Here is a 19,211-nt window from a genome sequence, read left to right on the forward strand (position 1 = left end):
GAGCTGCTTCACCAGACGGTCCACACTGTCTGCCGGGGAGGAAGAGGCAAAGAACGGGATGAGCCGCCGGGACGCGCAGCCCGCCGGCCCACCACCCACCCGCCGCCCCGGGGAGGCTGCACTCACCACTCGACACGGATCTCATGGGCGTGCGGTAGATACCGGGCGTGGGCGAGCGCGGGTCCCGCTCCTGGGTGGTGCCCGCCGCCGGCTCGGCGGGGCCGGGCTGAGGGCTGCCCGCCGGGGAGCTCACCACCTGAGGAAAGGGCAGGCGTGGGGGTGGCGAGCCGGGGCCGCCGACACGGGCGGAGAACCCGCAGAAAGACGCCTACCTCGATGGGAGTGCGCAGGATGCCGGCGCTGGGGGAGCGGGGGTCGCTGACGTGCGCCAGGTGCTTGTTGCGGGGCGCGGCGGGGGTGGCCGGGGCGCTGCCAGAAGCCCCCATAGCAGCAGATGCTGAGCTGCACTCGCACCCCGCCCACCGCCGCGATTCAAATCTCCCGCGCGCCCGGCGGCACCGCCCCATTGGCCCCGGCACGAAGGGAGGCCCGGCCCGCCCCGCCCCCGGGACCGCCCCCGGCCGCCCATCTCCCGGGAGGCCGCCCGGCGGCTCCGCAGCCTCCGCCCCGCACGTCCCGCCTCGCCAGCCCCTGGCTCGCTGTCAATCTTCGGGGAGACCGGCACCGCCTCCGCCGAGCTCTATGTCGCCATTGACCGAGGTGTCTGGCACGGCCTCCCGTGACGGCAGAAGCGTGGCTGCGATTGGGCGAACCGGCCGGGCGGTTCCGCGGGCCCGTCCCTCAGCCTCGCTACGGGCGCGCCCGTGCGGCCTCGGATTGGCCGGAGCTCGCATGCCCACGCTGGGCTCTGATTGGTTAGGGTGGGGCTGTGGGCGGTGCTGCAGTGAGCCGCTGTCATGGCGGAGCTGAGTGAGGCGCTGCTCTCGGTGTTGCCGTCCATCCGGGTGCCCAAGGCCGGCGACCGGGTCCAGAAGGACGAGTGCGCCTTTTCCTTTGACACGCCGGTAAGCGCGCCCCGCGGCCGGCTCGCCCGCCTCGCCGGGCTGCCCCCCGTTCCGGCCCGCTCCCAGCCCACTCCCAGCCCACCCGCCTGTCGGGGCACCGCCCGCGCGGGGCGCCATGGGACTTGTGGTTCCCCGGCGGCTGGAGCGGCCCGCGGCCGGGCGGAGTGTGGGGCTCTGGGGAACTACATCGCCCGGCGTGCCCCGCGCCGCGCCCCTCCCTGCCGCGGCGCGCTGGGGGCTGTAGTTTTGGAGCTGGGGCGGGCGTGGGCAGGTCGCTCGCCCCGTTCGGCGGTGGCCCAGTCCAGCCCCGAGTGCCTGGAGAGCTGGTGCCCCCCGACCTCCCTCTGCTGTGGGGGCTTTGCTGGCACTTATAGCCCTCGGTGGGGAGGGGCGCGCCCCAGACCTGGCGCTTGGAGGGGGGAGGCGGGCCGGCGGGCGGGCCGGGGGGTCCCGTCCTGCGGGTCTGAGCAGCCCCCGGGCCTCACCGCGTGGCATGGCCCGGTAGGCGGGGGGCGAGTCGGTGCTGTGTCATTAAGATGGCAGTGGTCCCTTCCCCAGCCGTCTCCACCCCGCCGTCATTCCTGCTCCTCCCTCCCTACCCCTGCCTGGCCTAGACGGACCTAGGGAGGCCCAGGCAGCCGGAGGGCGAGGTCACACCCTTGGCCTCCTCTGCAGGCACCCATCCGGCAGTGGGCTGCGGCTGGAAGGTACGGATCCTTTGAGGAAGCAGCACACGGCAGCTTGGCCCTCTTTCCCTCTCCAGGCCCCACAGTGATGGCTGGCAGTTCACCCTCTGCCCTGACTCTGTCCCAGCTGCTTGGTGTTGGGAAGCAGGCTGAGGGCTTCTTAGTGGCATCCCTGTTTTACAAACCTCTGTATTTGGGTCCCTCACTTCAATTTAAAAAGGGTATCTCTGCTGAATGATTGGTGTTTTCCAGGTCCTTGTGGGATGGTTGGGGTGCTTGCTCCAGGATTCATTCTTTTTCTGTTTCTGAGCTACTCACAAGCTTTAGAATGCAGCAGCAAAAATAAATAGTGGTCTGTTAATCTTCCTCACACTGTAGTTTGGCAAAGTTCCCTGTGGCACTGGGAATGGTGTTTTCAGATGGGATGGTCATATTGGTAATGATTGTACTGTGCTCTGAACATGTGAACTGTACATGCTGAGGATGTTTCACAAGGTAAGCTTCTGAGGAATCTTGCTCAGGCTTTCCTGATTCAGTAGCATCCTGTCGTAAATGAACAGGCAAACAGGTTTTCAAATACATAAGCTTGACAGAAGTACCTGTTATTCTGGGACAGCCAGGCTGGAGGTCAACGTCTTGTTTCTAACTAACTGCTGAGTGGCTGGTATGTAGGAATGAGGTGTAGCTGTGACTTAATGAATAATGAGTGGTGTTCCTAGAGGTAAGTCTGGGCCTATCATAGCAGTTGGAATGGCATTCTTTACCATTTTCCTCCAGTTTTTACCTCTCCTTCTGTTCAGGAGTCAGATGGCGGCTTATATATCTGCATGAACACGTTCCTGGGCTTTGGGAAGCAATATGTGGAAAAGCACTATCAGAAAACAGGCCAACGGGTCTACCTTCACCTCAAAAGAACACGTAAACTGGTAAAAAAAAAAAAAACAAACAACAAAACAAACCAAACATGCAATTAAACTTATTCTGAAATTGAGAGCTGGGCTATGTCTCTGTATTCAATCAGATACAGAATTTTGTCTCCTGAATATGACAAATGTGTTTCTTGGTGAATTGAGGTGCACCAGTTCTTTAGCTCTGCTTATGTTCAATTGTTATATGGGTGGTTTATGCTGTTTCTGCCTGGCATCTTTCTGTTTTCACAGTAGCTTAATTTTAATCCTTAAGGTTTGCCACAGCTTGCCTGTCCCCCTAACTCTATTTCTCTATTTCTTCTTAACAAAATAGAAGGAAGAAGATACAAACTCCACTGCTGGGGATCCCCCAAGGAAGAAACCAACTCGCTTGGCTATTGGTAAGAAAGCACTTGTGTATTATATCGTCCTTGTTGTTTTGGACCAGTCTTTTGGAGCTGCCTGGCTTCGTGGCACAATCTCTTTTGCCTTTCCTCTTCTGGGCTAGTTGAAACTAGTATCCCCAACTGAATTCGAACTTATCTTTTCTAGCGTGTCTTAGATGGGCAGTTACCACAAAACAGTTGTAGTGGTAGTTTTGTTCTGTGTTCAAAGCCGCATCATGTTTTCTGCAGGTAAATATGTTTTGCATCCTCTCTTAACTCTGTATATCTGACTCAGCTTGGTGTGGGCTATTGCTTAATGCAGATGTGTCCAGTGTGGGCCTGATGTAAGTTTGAGCAAACATGTAGGTCTGAGAAAAGTAAGTTTGAAGTTGCTGATAGAAAAACTATTTTTTAAACTTATGAGAAATTGAACTAGTGTTATTTATACAGATGAGGAAGAAATTACTGGTAAATGCTATATTGACATTTTTGATTGGTAGTTCTTTGAAATGCAAAGCTGATACTGGAAGAAATACATGTGAACACTACAATATTAAAAACAAGCCCCTTTTTGGAAGAACAGCACTACTGTTCCATTACTCTCTTGCACCAACTGCAAAGGCTGTCATGGCCAGAATGAAGATGCTGCTTATTTGGGGCAGTCTCGGCTAGTAATTTCTGAACCATTATGGAGATCCGTAAAGGAACATTTTTTAGTAGTAACAGGTTCTTGGCTTGCTGGAAGCTGACCACTAGAGGGAAATCCAGAACCTGAACTGTACACGTCTTGCTTTTTGCTCACTTTTTTCCTAGCTGTGCTGTTGTGTAGCAGACGCCTGGTGACTCCACTCTGCCACAGCACAAACCAAAATCAAGATTTTCAGCTGTTCCCTCTTTTTATGAGGAGGTGGAGTCCCCAAGGTCACTTCCAGCAAAACTGAGCCTAGAATTTATATTTGTTCAGAAAGACAATGCTTTTATGTGTATGATTGTGCTGCCTTTGGTGAGATGAGGCCCAATTCGCATTATAAGTTATTTCTGCATCCTCAGTTCTACAAAGGTCTTGAGACAACTGTTGTCATTTGGTCAGCAAATAGGTGCCTGTGATAAAAGCTTAGTGGTGTGAATGGGGCAGAAGGGAATAGAAGATAGTGTTTGAGGCAGTGATCTCAAATCCAGGAGAGATTTTTTTTTTCTCCCTCTTTTTTAGATAAACTGTGGTGATTCAGCTAATCCTGACATGGGAGATTTTTTTTAAAGTACTAGAAAAATTTAGGGGCAAGATGTCATTGGCTGCAAAATGTAGCCTTTGATCTCTCTGTGTCTTAGCTTTGCTCTCCATGGGAAAAAAGAAATCTACAGTGTTTGCCTGCCATGCCTGCATGTTTGTTGGATGGCTTTTGGAGTTAGTGGTACTTAGGTACAGCCATGGAGAGGGAGGCAGTGTACCTCATGGCAAGCTGTTGGCTATATATGGGGGAAGAAGGGCTAGGAGACAGTCTGCTGGCTGAAGACCCTCTTCGTCCTCAGGAGGTTCCCGTAATCACCCAAGGGGACCTCACCAGCCTGTTTTAGTTTGTTTAGAGTTTGGGATTTGTGCAATACCCTGAGGGATTCTGTATTGCTTTAGTCTATGAAGTGGTGACAGGAGATATCTCTGGGATGTGCTGAAGATGCACAGAAGAGGATTGTCTGGGTACATTGTTGCATGACGCTGGTGTCTGTTTTCAGGTATTTCTAAAATCTCTCAGGCTTGCAGCATCTGCATTCACTCATGCCAGTTGGTGCATAGTCTAAAAATCATAGGCATCTGAGGAAAGAGTTGCAGGAGATACTGTAGGAACAAGGAATTTTTGTCAATATTTTAACCAAATTCTGAACTGTGTCATACGTGGGATTCTTGAGGCAAAGGCAGTAAACAGCAAAAACTCATATTGCCTTCAGAGATGTTGCAGCCACATATCTTCAGAGATCTGTTGCAGTCATAGCATGCCATTTTTAAAGAAGTAAAGGAAAATCAGTTTAAAAAGAAAAACACAGGGGGTCAGGGCTGCTAGTAAGCCATGTGTCTTCTGCATGTTTCCTTCTGTGGTGTAAGGTGTGAATGCTTGGAGAACAGGAAAGGCCAAGGTTTTTTTCCTGAGTACCTACATAAATCAGAAACTGTTCTCTCCACTGCAAATGCTACTTTTTGATGACAGTTCATCTTGTCAAGACTGTGACTCTTGACAACTGGCAAATAACCTGTTCTGTATGGAAGTCCCATTTCTGTTTTAACCTCTGGAAAGCATGGCTAGACGGGTATGAGAAACTACTAGTGCTATACCTTTCCTAAGACTTTTTCTGTACTTCTGGATATTCTGGTTTCACAGGAACTCCTGGTTCTCCCCACTTAAGTTCAGGAGTCTGAACTGTCCTTCCTGGAAGAGGCAAGAAGCAGAGCCAGGCTCCTTAAAGATCCTGGTAGACTAAACCTTTGCACAGGGTAGTGTATGATCTCTTCATGCCCATTGCGATTCGTCGTCTTGGATACACCGTGAAGGATGAGCAGTAGTACTTCGTAACGGGCCCTGTTCTGGCCACTGCCTCTCTATTGCGGGTCTTCTGTTTTTCTGGTTGTAGTCAGAGTCCGTAGATTCCTTCTAAGCATCTATACAAAGAGCTGTGAAGTCCACATCTCCATCAGAACCTTTGGGATCCAGGAATAGAAGAAAGATTGTGGGTCACTAATCTAGAGCTTTGCCTTAGTTGTGGTGCCTTATTTCATGTAAGCTATGAGCAAACAGGCATCAGAAGCTATTTAATTTCACCTGTTACTGCAATGTTTTTTTCTTCCTGTAGGTGTAGAAGGTGGATTTGATATCACGGAGGAAAAGTTTGAGTATGATGAAGATGTGAAAATAGTAATTTTCCCAGAGCATTTGGATATTCCTCGCGATGGGCTGGAGGGACTACCAGACATGGTCAGAGACAGGGTATGTTTGGGTTGGAGGGCTGTGTTTTCTGTTGGTAAGAAGGAAACACCATTACAGAGGAAGAATTTCTGTCCTGTAAAAGGGATCCTGCAGAGCTGCTGTGACATCTCAGCTTGGAGTAAGCAGGGTTGTTCTCCATTTCTATAGTGCTTTATATTACAGAGCCCTGGCTTGTGGCTGAGGCTCCTGAGTGCTGCCATAACACAACTGATTTGCTGATCTGAACCTAAATGTGGAGGCTTGGGCCACTGTAAGCGTCTCTCCTTGTGCCCTGATTTTTTTTTTTTTTTTTCCTGCTGTTCTAATTCCAGATTGCCAGTGCAGTCGAGGCCATCCTGACAGCAGATTCAGCTTCACGGAAGCAGGAGGTGCAGGCATGGGATGGGGAGGTTCGACGTGTATCCAAACACGCTTTTTCCCTGCAACAACTTCAGAATGATGTCCGTATCCCACCGTGGTGAGCATAGTACTGAAACTAGCTGTATCGCTCTGTATGCTGGGCCCACCCCCATCACCACCTTCTCCTGTCCTGTTCTGGACTGCAGCAGCAGATGAGACTTCCTTTGTGAGTCTCTTGAGTGTGCCTTGTCGTAGTAAATTCAAGGGAAATGACAAACTAAGATACTTCAAGCTGCTTAGTGTTTTGAAGTAAGAGGAATTAGATTGTTTATACTGTGGTCAGTGGGTAGTAATGGAGAGAGCTTAGGAGGTATTATACAACCCAAAGGTTTTCACCTTAATCTCTTTTTTCTTTATTCCTTGTCAATAGTGGCTGGAAGTGCAGCAAGTGTGACATGAGGGAGAACTTGTGGTTGAACATGACTGATGGAGCCATCCTCTGTGGTCGGCGTTATTTTGATGGCAGTGGTGGCAACAATCACGCAGTCGAGCACTACCGGGAAACTGGCTACCCACTGGCTGTAAAACTGGGAACAATTACTCCTGATGGGGCTGGTGAGAAGGGGGGATCCTCTGAGGGTTAGGGGTGCCAGGCACCACTCAGGCTGACTGGGACCTCTGACAAGGAAAGTCAGAGAGAATTTCCAGGTATCAGGCTGGTGTTGCCCATCTTTTGACCTGGAACATGCAGTGTCATCCTATGATGAACTTTCCCACTCTGACCTACTTGTTGTGGCAGGGAAAGAACCAGCTGATAAAACCTTGCCTTCCACTTCCCCTCCCTTTTAATTTGAGGATTTTAGAATACTTATCCAGGTTGCCATCTTATTTTCTGTGGGAGAATGTTTATCAAAGAATTTTGTGTCCAAAGCCTGAGCAGAGAGTATATGGCACAGTACCCCACTCATGTCACTCCAGGCATACACATACCTCTGTACCTTTATCCGTGACAAAGTTGTTTGTCTTGTCGCATGATTCAGAGGAACTTCAATATTCTGTCTGTTGTGCTACTCCCCTGAGAAATGAGAGAAACCTCAACTGCTCTGTTTGTCAAAACTCCCAGTTCTGAGCACTGTGTTCTATTCATCCAGCAGTGAATTTTAGATCACGAGCCATTATAAGTCTCTCCTTTTCCTCTGTTCCTGCATAGACGTCTACTCCTACGATGAGGATGACATGGTGTTGGATCCCAACCTGGCAGAACACCTTGCTCACTTTGGGATTGACATGCTCAAGATGCAGAAGGTGAGGAGGGTGGCGTCCAGAGGAAGAGAGAAACAAGTCTGAGGTTTCTTAGCTGGATCACAGCTTTTTGTGATTATGCAGAACCAGTCCTGGTCAACAAACCCTGTTTTTTGTCAAGCAGAGAGTTGTCTCATCTGTCTCTCTTCTTTAGTTGCCCTTTTTACCTTTCTTTCCCATCCCTTGGGTTTATTTCCTTGCAGTTCTGTGTCAATACCATCCACAGGGAGGTTCCCAGACTCTGAGCTTTGCTCCTTAGATTCAGTGTTTGTGTGTGAATTCCATCGCCCTTTACAAGGGATGGTTCAGATGTCTCCCATGTTTCTTATCATTCTTCTTTCTAACCCAGGTATTCAGATATTTGAAAACAATTTTTGTATCTTCCACATCTTCTAATTTAATAAACCAGAATGGATTTGAGTCTGTGTTTCTCTACAGCATTGCCCTTTTGATACCTCTGATGTTCACTTGAGTCTTCTTTGAAATGTTTTCCTGTTCTTTTCCTCCTTAGACAGACAAGACAATGACAGAACTGGAAATAGACATGAACCAGCGCATTGGGGAGTGGGAGCTCATCCAGGAGTCTGGCGTGCAGCTCAAGCCCCTCTATGGGCCTGGATACACTGGGATCCGTAACCTGGGCAACAGTTGCTACCTCAATTCTGTGATGCAGGTGCTGTTCAGTATCCCAGACTTCCAGAGAAAGTAAGTGAGCTTAGTTGCTCCTTTTCATTGGCTTGGGATCCCCTGGGATCAGTACAAACATCATCTAGAGCTGGGAGCATCTGTTGCAGTAATCACGCTCAGAACTGTGTCTTTACTAGATGAACTCATATGTCCCTTAGATGGCTCCGTTTTGCTTTGCAGGTATGTGGACAAGCTGGAGAAGATATTCCAAAGTGCACCTTCAGACCCCACACAGGACTTCAGCACACAAGTGTACGTAGAGTTTTGGTGAGAGAAGGAAGGCTGAGGCTGCCTGGGTGCGTCCCCTCTGCGCTGCTACAGTGTGCTTTGCTGCAGGTTTCTCCCTCAAGCCTCACTTCTCTGTTTCCATGCCCATCACCAGAGACACTGGTCCTCAGTGATCTAAGCCAAGAAAGTTCAGCTGAATACCCCAGATGGAGAGAACAGAGCACATCTCAGGCTTCATGAGAGGCTCTTGAATGTATTATGTGGGGAATGCAGTACCATCTGTTACCACGAGGGGATTTTTGGTAGGCATATTCTGTCTGCAAGAGCAAAAAGGTGCTTGCTCTCTGCAATGGAGGAAGATGACTAAGAGCAAAGAAATACACAGACTTGGGCAACTCTGTTCTCAGTGGATAATTTATATATCCTTAAAGAGGCATCCTGAAAGAGGTATTTGCGAGCAATAGCAGGAGAATATATAGAAGAAGGAACACAAGTTTCAGGAGGGTCTTGCATTTTAAATACATGAGTTCTCTGCTGCATCTGTTTTAAAACAGCAAAGCAGGATATGGAGGTTTTCAGTGCAGGAATGGAAGGTGGCATTTGTGGAAAGGAGTTCAGTGATAAGGGAGCATTGTAAATATGGACAACCTGGGGTGAGATGTTCACTGAGGAGAGGATTAAGTTGAGACAGCTGGAAAGATTTTTGCCTGGGCAAAGGGAGGAACTGGTAGGGTTTGGTTCCAGACAAATGACAACAGTGATGGAGAGGGACTGGAATGAAGTGGAATAGTAGGAGAGTCTGAGCATAGCAGGAAATAGCTGAAAGTGACTGTTGTCCATTAAGTGCCTCACATTCTTGATCTTTCCCCTGGGAAAACGTGATCAATCTGCTCACAGCAATGCTATTTCTGGTTCAGACAGATTCACTCTACCCTGTTGTCTCCTGCACAGTCAGTCAGATGTACCGCTATTTTGCCCATATCAGGCTGTTGCTCAGTTTGAGTGTTAGGCAGCTGCAGTGTGGTTCAGCATCAGCTACCCTTCTGTGGGGAAAAGGAAGCTTTTCCTTTGTTTGCTCCCCACTGTGCAAGCAATAGTTGAGATTGGTGCCCAGAAGTTCTAGTAACTTTCAAGTTGATGTGTCTCATTGGCCCAGAGAGCAAATCAAGATAGGGTGATCTTGGCTGGTACAGCAGAGAAGGCTGATCTCTGTGGGATTGACAGTCCATGGTAGTATTAAAGCTGGATGGGTTGATGTACTTCCTGGAGTATGTGGGATTGCAGAGACCGTTTTGATGCTAACAGTGACTTCTTCATCATTCCAGAGCCAAACTGGGCCATGGACTGCTTTCTGGGGAGTATTCAAAGCCAGCTTCTGCAGATGGGGAACAACAGCCCGATCAGAAGGTGAGTCTTGGGTACAGCGTCCTCATGATGTATGTGTTTCGTGAGGCATTGTGTATGGGGGATGGAGAGAGAACCCTTTCTGAAGACATGTCCTGGGACTCGTTCCGGGGGCCTGTCACCTGAAGGAAAGCATGGCTAAGAGTAGAGTGCTACATGCCAGGACACACGCTTGGCAAATTATGACCACCTTTGTCTTCTGTTATTTGCAGGGTATGCAGAATGGCATTGCTCCACGCATGTTTAAGTCCCTCATTGGAAAGGGGCACCCAGAATTTTCCACTAACCGACAGCAGGACGCCCAGGAATTCTTTCTGCATTTCATCAACATGGTGGAGGTAATCGTTGAGTCTATCTGTCAAATTGTGGAAAAACCCAGCTTTGTTTTCTCTCCACAGCAGGGAGTGAGTAGTGGAGATGAGAAGCTGGCCATTGAAACAGAAGGAGAGAGAGAACACAGGGAAATGGGCCAGCTACCACCTGTGGGAGCAGAGAAGGAGAGGTGCTTGGCCATGTTTTCAGGGCCGATTCTTTGGAGGAATTTCCTTTGGGAATGGCACAACTGGACACATAAATTATCTTTAGGAGCAGGAATGTCCTGGGTTCCTGGGGTACAGAAGTTAGCACTATTCCTCTTTGCTGTCTTTTCCAGGGGACTGCATGCAGAAGTGAATACTCTTTAGCCATGTCCTATGTGAATCCACCACTACTGCAGATATTTATTTCTGCCATTCTGATGTTACATCTGTCCTTCTAATCTCTCCTTCTTCAGAGGAACTGCCGCAGCTCAGAGAACCCTAATGAGGTCTTCCGTTTTTTGGTGGAGGAGAAGCTGAAGTGCCTGGCCACAGAAAAGGTGAAATATACCCAGCGTGTGGACTATATTATGCAGCTGCCTGTGCCCATGGATGCTGCACTGAACAAAGGTCAGTAGTGCCAAGGCCAGAGCAGTAGCAAACATTATGTTTAGATACCGTACTTTTATTACAGAACTCCCTTAGTGAGAAATGAACTTCCTAAAGGACTGACTTTGTCACTTCTGAAGCCAGTTCGATCCTTCACCCTCTTTTGGGGGATCGGGCTGATTTCTTTTGAGATGGTGTGACATGGTGATGTTCCTCTGACACCAGAAGCTGGGCTGTGATTCAAACAGCAAGACAGGACTGCAGTAGACGAACAGTGCTCTGGAAGACATTGTCTGCTTTGTGCTCTATTCTTGATGATGTGTATCTATAGGCCAGTTCTGCCTCTGGGTGTAGCTGGCACCAGTTGCTTTGTAGGTACCTAGATGTGGTCTGTGACTCCTCTGCTTTATTTTGTAGATGAACTACTGGAGTATGAGGAGAAGAAGCGGCAGGCAGAGGAGGAGAAGCAGCCACTGCCAGAGCTGGTGCGAGCCAAGGTGCCTTTCAGCTCCTGCCTAGAGGCCTATGGAGCTCCAGAGCAGGTGGATGATTTCTGGAGCACAGCCTTGCAGGCCAAGTCTGTGGCTCTCAAGTGAGTGTGTGTGACTTACCAGCTAGGCTATGACAAACTGGCAATAGCTTTGGTGACTTCTTGTAGTTGCTTGGGGAAGAAGTATTCCCAAAGCTTTTTAGTTCTCCACATCCTGGAGCCATATAACATTGAAGCAGAGCGGGGACCAGTCTGTCAGTGCAGGAGTGTTTGCCCCCAATGGGCAGAACAGCAGTGCTAGTGAAGTCCTTACCATCAGATTTCAGTTGCTGAGGGGCTGTGAAAATACAGTGACGTTCCAGAAAACCAGCAGCTTCTATTCTAAATTCAAAATGTAGCTTTAAAAACAGTACTGAGAGTATGGCAACACTGGTCTTGCATGGCCTCTAGAATTTCTTAAATCAAGTTCTTGGCTACTAAAGTTTGAGCAAAACACTGAGTCCAACAGTCTCATGAGTTATTTTAAAGAATGCTAACAATGCTAGTAGCAAGGTCTAAAAAACAGCTTTAATTTGTCTTGCTGCCTGCAGCACATGCGGCAGTGCAAAGGTGTAGTGAGAAGATTACAAACTTAAGTGTCTTTCTGCTGCGATGCTACTGACTGTTCTTCTGCAATGAAAGGGTAGTCCTCAGAGAATTGGAAATGTTTTTCTAACAAATATTCTATTATTAATCGATAGCTACTATAAACAGTCAGTAACATGATCACAATGAAAAGTAACATTTCATTTTGCTTTTAGGTATTGTTGTGTTCAAGCAGTTTGGGAGAATGAGCATTGAATATATACTGTTACTTAAGTTAATTTCAAGGCATGTTGCAATTAGCCCCCAATAATAAGTATCTGTCTGTCTTATTACTGCTTCTCCCTTCACAAACATTCCTCTCTGTTTCATAGATTCCAGACACCCTCTCTCTCAAATTGTATAACTAAGTAATGTTTGATCAAATTCAGTTAGCTTAAAATTCCCTGCTTCTGCTTTGTATCCAAATAAGTGCTCTTGTGCTTGAAAGCTTGTGAGTTCTTGCAACTGCATCTCTCAGTCCAATAGAATGTTATTTCTTCTACACTCCTTAAGAGTTAGACTTTGAATTAAATACTAAAATCTGAGGAGGCTTGTAAAATACAGGATTGGAAGGTAGAGAACATGCACTATTTTTCCTCATCCCCCAAGATTTTGTAAATACTGCATCCCATCTCATTTGGTCAGAGCATCTGCTTTACAAGTGGTTCTGTGAAGAGTTTCAAGCTCAGCATAGGAGAGCTACACAGATATGTGTATTCCCCCATAGGAGATGCCTCCACCCTACTCACCGATTTCTTGAATCAATGTGGTGCCTTCAATCATTGCTGACAAAGTATTTAAAAGTATTTTATCTTTCAGAACAACACGGTTCGCCTCTTTCCCGGATTATCTAGTGATCCAGATCAAGAAATTCACTTTCGGTCTGGACTGGGTGCCCAAAAAGCTTGGTAAGAGGGTTGAGAAGTAGAGACCATATGGGTATTGGGTGTCACATATGGGTATTGCAGTCATTACTGCAAAGAGGAAAATAACTACCCCAAAAGGTGCTACAGAGTGTAGCTTATTGCATCCCCAGGGACTTAATCTTTCTTTTAGATCTCCCAACCAAGTCCTTTGGTTCTGCCCCTGTGGGGAGGCTGAGCAAAACTGTTTCTTGCAGATGTCTCCATTGAAATGCCAGAGGAGCTGGATATCTCTGCACTGCAGGGAACAGGGCTGCAAGATGGAGAAGAAGAAATGCCAGACATCGCACCCCCACTGGTGACACCAGACGAGCCCAAAGGTAGCCTGGGGTTCTATGGCAACGAGGACGACGACTCCTTCTGCTCCCCTCACTTCTCCTCTCCAACATGTTAGTGATTCTCCTGCTCTCTTCCTGATGCCTGACTCATTTCCTTGCTCTCCTTGTCTTGTCTCCCATGCTAGTGGTTTCCCACTTGCTCAGACTTTCCCAGTCCCTCTGTCCACCAATGTCGCTGCCTCCCTTGCATGCCTGTTATGCAAGGGAGTTATGCAAGGGAGTTTGTTGATTCCTGTTCCGTAGAAGATGGGGAGATGGCATGTCTCCTGCGTTTAGAGGGGGAAGAGCTGGGGTTTATACAAGATTTAACTGGTAGAAGTATTTTATTTTCACAGTTGCAGATGGGAGGTAGGGTTTGGAGGCTCGAAAAGAGCCACTGTTTCTGAGTTAATGAGTTGAATCCTTTTCTTCTTTGGGGTGTCTGTGTGTGAGACTGTGCTTCTGAGGAAGGATGAGAAGAGCAGAGAGACAGAATTTGTGTGAAATGAAGCCAGGAAATGATGGCCTGGGGGGCTGTGTGACACTGCACAAAACGGAGCAGGCAGGGCTGGGTGGAAGTGGGTGGCTCTAATCTCTGTCTTCCCACAGCACCCATGTTGGATGAGTCAGTGATTATCCAGCTAGTGGAGATGGGCTTTCCCATGGATGCCTGCCGCAAAGCCGTGTATTACACAGGGAACAGTGGGGTTGAGGCTGCCATGAACTGGGTCATGTCACATATGGATGATCCAGGTATGAGGCCACATGGCCATGGTGGAGCTTGTTGCTTCTGGGCCATTGTACTTCCTGTCCCACTACCACAGCAGAAAACTGAAGTAGTTTGACCTGAGACTGTGTCCCTCTTGGAGAGATCTAACTGCTCTGAGCTGTGTTCTGTTTCCTGCTGCAGACTTTGCTAACCCGTTAGTTCTCCCTGGATCCAGTGGGCCAGGGTCTACTATTGCCTGCCCAGACCCTCCTTCAGAAGACAGTGTGGCCACCATTGTCTCCATGGGCTTCTCCCGGGACCAAGCTATGAAAGCGCTTAGAGCCACGGTGAGAGGCATAGGTGACATCAGAGTGAAAGGATATTCTCGGGAACAGGCATTCCCAAGTTCACAGTCTTCTTCCTTCCAGAACAACAGCCTGGAGCGTGCTGTGGATTGGATCTTTAGTCACATTGATGACCTTGATGCAGAAGCTGCTATGGATATTTCAGAGGGGCGGTCGGCAGCTGAGTCCATCTCTGAATCTGTTCCCGTGGGTCCTAAAGTGCGTGATGGGCCTGGAAGTGAGTTCCAAGCAGCAGGAATATGGATTTTGGGGTGCAAACTCAACATGGCTTTATCCTCCCTAATCTATGCAGTACCAGAGGTTTTAGCAGCAGCAACTGCTGATCTGATTGTTAAGCTGGAAGCAGGGAGCAAAAGGAGAGGGATGGCAATGTGGGGCCTGAGACCCTTCAGGCTGGGGACTATCTGGAAACCAGTAAGAGAGAGGCAGAGGAAGTGCTGTGAAGTGAAGGACAGGAAGGTGCTGTGCCTCTTTCTCTCAGTTCTAGGAGGGTTTTGTGTTCTTCAGGCTCCCATTGAAAAAACAGGTTCCAGTCTGTGTGTAGAATCAGTGCAAATGTTCCTGGGTGCGGGGAATCCCTACCCTTACCCACCCGGCACCCATGGGCCAAGTGAGCAGTTGGAAGAGAGAAGGCTAAATGGCAGTTACCATCTCCTCTTTCCCTGCACATTTGGCCTTGAGACCAAATCCTCACAGTCATGCCTGACAGGAACCCGATTCTAAATTATTACCCAGCAGAGCTTCCTTTGGGGATCCTTTTCTAGAGAGGGCCTTGCACAGGGTGCTTGTTTCAGGATAAGATACCTTTCCTCTCTGACCACTCCTCTCTTCTCTCCTATTCTCAAGAATATCAGCTGTTTGCCTTCATCAGCCACATGGGCACTTCGACTATGTGTGGACACTATGTTTGTCACATCAAGAAAGATGGCAGGTAAGAGGGATTTTCACAGAATAAGGGGACTCTGAGGTACAGCTTTAAATCACTGTCCTCCCTTGTTTCTTGAGAAGTCCTAGGGGGGGAGTCAGGGATGAGAGCAGGGGAGGGGAATCAAGTTGTGCGTTAGCTACAGGATGGTGTCCCTGAGCTCCCCTTCTGCCTGTTGCAGGTGGGTGATCTACAATGACCAGAAAGTCTGTGCTTCTGAGAAGCCCCCCAAGGACCTGGGCTACATCTACTTCTACCAGCGGATTCCCAGCTAGAACAACATCTTCTTGCTGTGTGTGGTGGGGGGGAGTGGACTGAAGGCGTGTGGGGGCAGTGAGGATGGGAGCCGGGTCCTTCTCTCCCCTACTCATCTCTTCATGGCCTGTCTATGGAGACACACGAGGAGACAAGAGTTCCCTGAGTAATAAACTGGGGGCTGGAGCCCCATGGACATGAGTGAAGGGGGTCTGGGAGGGGGTGGGGGTGGGAATATCTTTCCATAGGAAATGTCCTCACTGTCCCCATCCTTGTGACACACAGCCCTAGTGCTTTGCTGCTTGGTGGGATGATGCCACCTCCTTGCTGTCTGGGAGGAGGGGGCTTGTGTGTATGTGTGGCTTGTATACGGGGGGGTTCCTCCTGCCTACCCTGCTGGGGAGGGTGCTGGGCAGGCAGCAAGGTGGGCCACGAGCAGTGCCCCCCTGCCCCTTGTGTGCCCTTTACATGCCAAAATACACGAGGGACAAAATAAAAGTCGAAATACCCCCCTGTTTTTTGTCTGCTCTCTGTATTGCTGGGGCCCCTCCCGGCGCTGAAACACGCGTGGGTGTAGGGTGTCGGCACTGATGGTGGGGCAGAGGCCCCTTCCCCGCCCCGGGCTCCCTGTGGTCTCGGCGGCGCATACCCAGGAGCCCCCAGGAGCCGGTGCGGGTCCCGGCCGGGTGGCGCGAAGCTGGGCAGCGGGCGCGGGGCGGGGCCAGCAGAGGGGGCGTGGTTATGGGAAAGGGCGGGGTCTGGGCGCCAGCGGATGATAAAACCGGGCGCCGGCATCCGCGTTGCTGCTGCTGACCTTCGTGTCTCCTCCGGTACAGGCTGCTGCCTGCTCTCGCCATGGCGCCCAGGAAGTTCTTCGTGGGGGGCAACTGGAAGATGAACGGTGACAAGAAGAGTCTGGGCGAGCTCATCCACACGCTGAACGGCGCCAAGCTCTCCGCCGACACCGGTGAGGGCGCGGCCGCACGTAGCGCACGTCCCGCTCGGCGGCTCGGGGCCCGGCGGCGGCCTGGTGGGGCCGAGCGCCCGGGCCCGGGCGGGGGAGCGGCAAATGTCAGAGGGCGGCGGGGGTCTAAATATAACCCAGTGGTGGGGCTTAATATATCTGCGAAACCAGATCCGGGGCTGCGGGCTCGGCAGACACGTGCGGCTCCCCCTGGGGCGCCTCCGGCTGCACCCCCGGGCGGCGGGGCCCCGGGAGGAGGAGGTGGAGGTGGAGGCGGCACTGGGCCTCTCCCTGGGCCTCGCCGCCACCACCCCGCGTGCTCCTGGTCCCGTCTCACGGCCGCGGTCTCCGTCTTTCAGCCGAGGTCGCTTGGGGCTGCACTGCTGGGGCGGGCGGCGAGACTATGCCCCTGCCCCGCTGCCGTACCCGGTTACAACCTCGGGCGTAACCCGATGCTGCCCTCTCCCCCCAGTTCAGCCAGACCCGAGCACTAGGATGGGATTCTCTCCCTGTTTCTCAGCTGGGCCCTTTCCAAGGGACCCGTGTGAACTGGCTTAGGGGCCTGTCTGTTGGCCTGATATCACCTGCCTGCCCACTCGAAAGGGCTTCATCCCTGCTGTCGAGTTATCGGATAGCAGGGATGTTCCTGCTGCAGAGGGTCCCTGAAATGTCAGCGATGATGGGCAGGTTGAGCCTTCCTAGGAGTGGGGGCTGGGAGAGAGGGATGATCTCTTGGAGCTGGGATCTGGGGTCAGTGGCTGGGTACAGTTTCTGCCCTTTACTTGTCTCATTGGTAACCACTTTCTCTGCCTTCCAGAGGTTGTTTGTGGAGCCCCCTCCATCTACCTTGACTTTGCCCGTCAGAAGCTTGATGCAAAGATCGGAGTTGCAGCACAGAACTGTTACAAGGTACCGAAGGGTGCTTTCACAGGAGAGATCAGGTGAGCTCACAGAGTAAAGCCTGGGTGCCTATGGGATATGAATTTCCTCCAGAGGTCTGAGTCATCTCCTTTCTTCACAGCCCAGCAATGATCAAAGATATTGGAGCCACGTGGGTGATTCTGGGCCACTCTGAGCGAAGGCATGTTTTTGGAGAGTCTGATGAGGTGAGTGACCCCAGGATGGACAGATGGTCCAGCTCAGCTGTGTCTGCAAAGGCTGTAGGGAGAAGTAAAAATATGACTACGGGAGTAGATCTGACTTATTGGTTGCCTTGTTTCTTTTCAATTCCCAGTTGATCGGGCAGAAGGTGGCTCATGCTCTAGCTGAGGGCCTTGGAGTCATTGCCTGCATTGGAGAGAAGCTGGATGAGAGAGAAGCTGGTATAACTGAGAAGGTGGTTTTTGAACAGACCAAGGCCATTGCTGGTAAGGGAAGAAAACAGGCATTTTTTTCCAGCTTTGGACATTCAGGAAGAAATCACCACTAATAGCCATCCTGGCCTTCCTGGAAGGTTGCTGCAAATGTTTGCTCATAATATTTAAATGATAATGTTACTGAAAGGCCTGCATATTCTAGAAAGCTTTGCATCTCTACTGTTCCTAGCATGGGATACTGTGCTTATCTATTTCTTTTCCCTCCTCCGCAGATAACGTGAAGGACTGGAGTAAAGTGGTTCTTGCCTATGAGCCAGTTTGGGCTATTGGAACTGGTAAAACTGCAACTCCCCAACAGGTATGAGTGGGGGAGTGGTGGCTGATTAAATGACCTACTGACCCTTCCCACTCAAGAGACCTTCTTGTAAATTATCTCTAAAGACTAAAGATCTGAAAGGAAATTGTATACATGTGTTGCTCAGCCCTCAGTGGGACTCCTTCTGTTCTTTTGCAGGCTCAGGAAGTCCATGAGAAGCTGAGGGGGTGGCTGAAGAGCCATGTGTCTGATGCTGTTGCTCAGTCAACTAGGATCATCTATGGAGGTAAATAATTCTGAATCCACCTTCCAGTGCAGGGAGTACTTGGTTTCTCTTGCTACAGCTGTACAACATGCTCTGCTGATGAAGAAACTTGCGGTTGTCAAAGCATGAAGAACTACATACTAGCTTGTTTCAGTAAATGGGAGACAGTTTTACTGTCTGCAGAGTAAGATGTAGCTAATCTTGCCTTTGTGACCAAGCCCCATTTTTCTGGACCTGGCCACATCTGACCTTAAAATACTGTGCACTCCCTAGGTTCAGTCACTGGCAGCAACTGTAAGGAGCTGGCCTCTCAACATGATGTGGATGGCTTCCTTGTTGGTGGAGCTTCTCTCAAGCCAGAGTTTGTGGATATTATCAATGCCAAACACTGAAACAGCCTGTGAGGAGCAGTCCCTTGTGGTTCAGAGCAAGAAATGGAAGCAAGAAGGGACCTTTCATTGCACATGTCTCAGTACAGAGTCCTCCTGAGGCTTTCCTCCTCCACAGTCATTATTCTAGCTGTGCTGCTAACCCCCACCACCGTGTTGGAGTCCTGTTAGTGGGAGCCTGTCTCAGCAGAGTCTTGACAGCCTCCTCTCTGAATTAGCAAAATCCTCAGTTGCCTGTTGACCTGTAAGAGCCCACAGTCAACCTGGCCAGTGCCCTCCCCTTTCTCTGCAGTGTTGTGGGGAGAGAGGGCCACTGGTGCTGGGGGAAGGAAAAAGGAACTACAGTCTCTTGCATCCTTCAGCTCCATCAGCAAGGAGCCTGTCAGCTTAGACCCTTGTGAGATGTCTTACCTCACCTGTGTCCTGTACTGAACAATAAATGAAAACAAAAAGCAAAGGTGTGTCCTGGATCTTATTTAGAAGCAGCTGGAGACAAGTGGTGTTACAG

General features: G+C 50.0%; 3 protein-coding genes across 6 annotated transcripts in view; 2 read left to right on the top strand and 1 right to left on the bottom strand.

The window, feature by feature from the left end:
• Positions 1–19,211, bottom strand: part of PHB2 (prohibitin 2) — a 108,603-nt gene that overhangs the window by 2,047 nt on the left and 87,345 nt on the right. The gene's annotated exons all lie outside the window — the stretch shown is intronic.
• On the top strand, positions 869–15,962 carry USP5 (ubiquitin specific peptidase 5). Of its 4 annotated transcripts, none has more exons than XM_065850174.2 (20): positions 869–1,025; positions 2,512–2,637; positions 2,954–3,020; positions 5,847–5,980; positions 6,292–6,437; positions 6,750–6,934; positions 7,530–7,624; positions 8,133–8,326; positions 8,489–8,560; positions 9,862–9,943; positions 10,153–10,278; positions 10,713–10,866; positions 11,263–11,437; positions 12,779–12,867; positions 13,080–13,271; positions 13,809–13,952; positions 14,110–14,255; positions 14,337–14,490; positions 15,120–15,204; positions 15,380–15,962. In XM_065850174.2, the coding sequence occupies exons 1-20, from the start codon at positions 918–920 to the stop codon at positions 15,471–15,473; spliced, it is 2,568 nt and encodes an 855-aa protein (XP_065706246.1). In that variant the 5' UTR covers positions 869–917; the 3' UTR covers positions 15,474–15,962. The 4 variants fall into 4 exon arrangements, with proteins under 4 accessions (XP_065706246.1, XP_065706256.1, XP_071670764.1 ...); XM_065850184.2 differs by having other exon boundaries at positions 13,080–13,202; XM_071814663.1 differs by lacking the exon at positions 2,512–2,637 and having other exon boundaries at positions 878–1,025.
• Positions 16,218–19,160, top strand: TPI1 (triosephosphate isomerase 1). Its single transcript, XM_065829225.2, has 7 exons — positions 16,218–16,420; positions 17,235–17,358; positions 17,439–17,523; positions 17,652–17,784; positions 18,006–18,091; positions 18,248–18,335; positions 18,588–19,160. Exons 1-7 carry the CDS (start codon positions 16,309–16,311, stop codon positions 18,704–18,706), a joined length of 747 nt encoding a protein of 248 aa, XP_065685297.1. The 5' UTR covers positions 16,218–16,308; the 3' UTR covers positions 18,707–19,160.

The sequence above is a fragment of the Patagioenas fasciata genome, chromosome 1 (assembly GCF_037038585.1).
Source record: "Patagioenas fasciata isolate bPatFas1 chromosome 1, bPatFas1.hap1, whole genome shotgun sequence".
Lineage (NCBI taxonomy): Eukaryota > Metazoa > Chordata > Aves > Columbiformes > Columbidae > Patagioenas > Patagioenas fasciata.

Excerpts from the sequence above, each read along its gene's own strand:
- USP5 (XM_065850174.2), top strand. The coding sequence starts at position 918 with ATGGCGGAGCTGAGTGAGGCGCTGCTCTCGGTGTTGCCGTCCATCCGG. Across the intron at positions 2,638-2,953 it reads TCAAAAGAACACGTAAACTG|AAGGAAGAAGATACAAACTC; the intron begins GTAAAAAAAAAA and ends TTAACAAAATAG. Across the intron at positions 11,438-12,778 it reads GCCAAGTCTGTGGCTCTCAA|AACAACACGGTTCGCCTCTT; the intron begins GTGAGTGTGTGT and ends TTTATCTTTCAG.
- TPI1 (XM_065829225.2), top strand. The coding sequence starts at position 16,309 with ATGGCGCCCAGGAAGTTCTTCGTGGGGGGCAACTGGAAGATGAACGGT. Across the intron at positions 16,421-17,234 it reads CAAGCTCTCCGCCGACACCG|AGGTTGTTTGTGGAGCCCCC; the intron begins GTGAGGGCGCGG and ends TCTGCCTTCCAG. Across the intron at positions 18,336-18,587 it reads AACTAGGATCATCTATGGAG|GTTCAGTCACTGGCAGCAAC; the intron begins GTAAATAATTCT and ends TGCACTCCCTAG.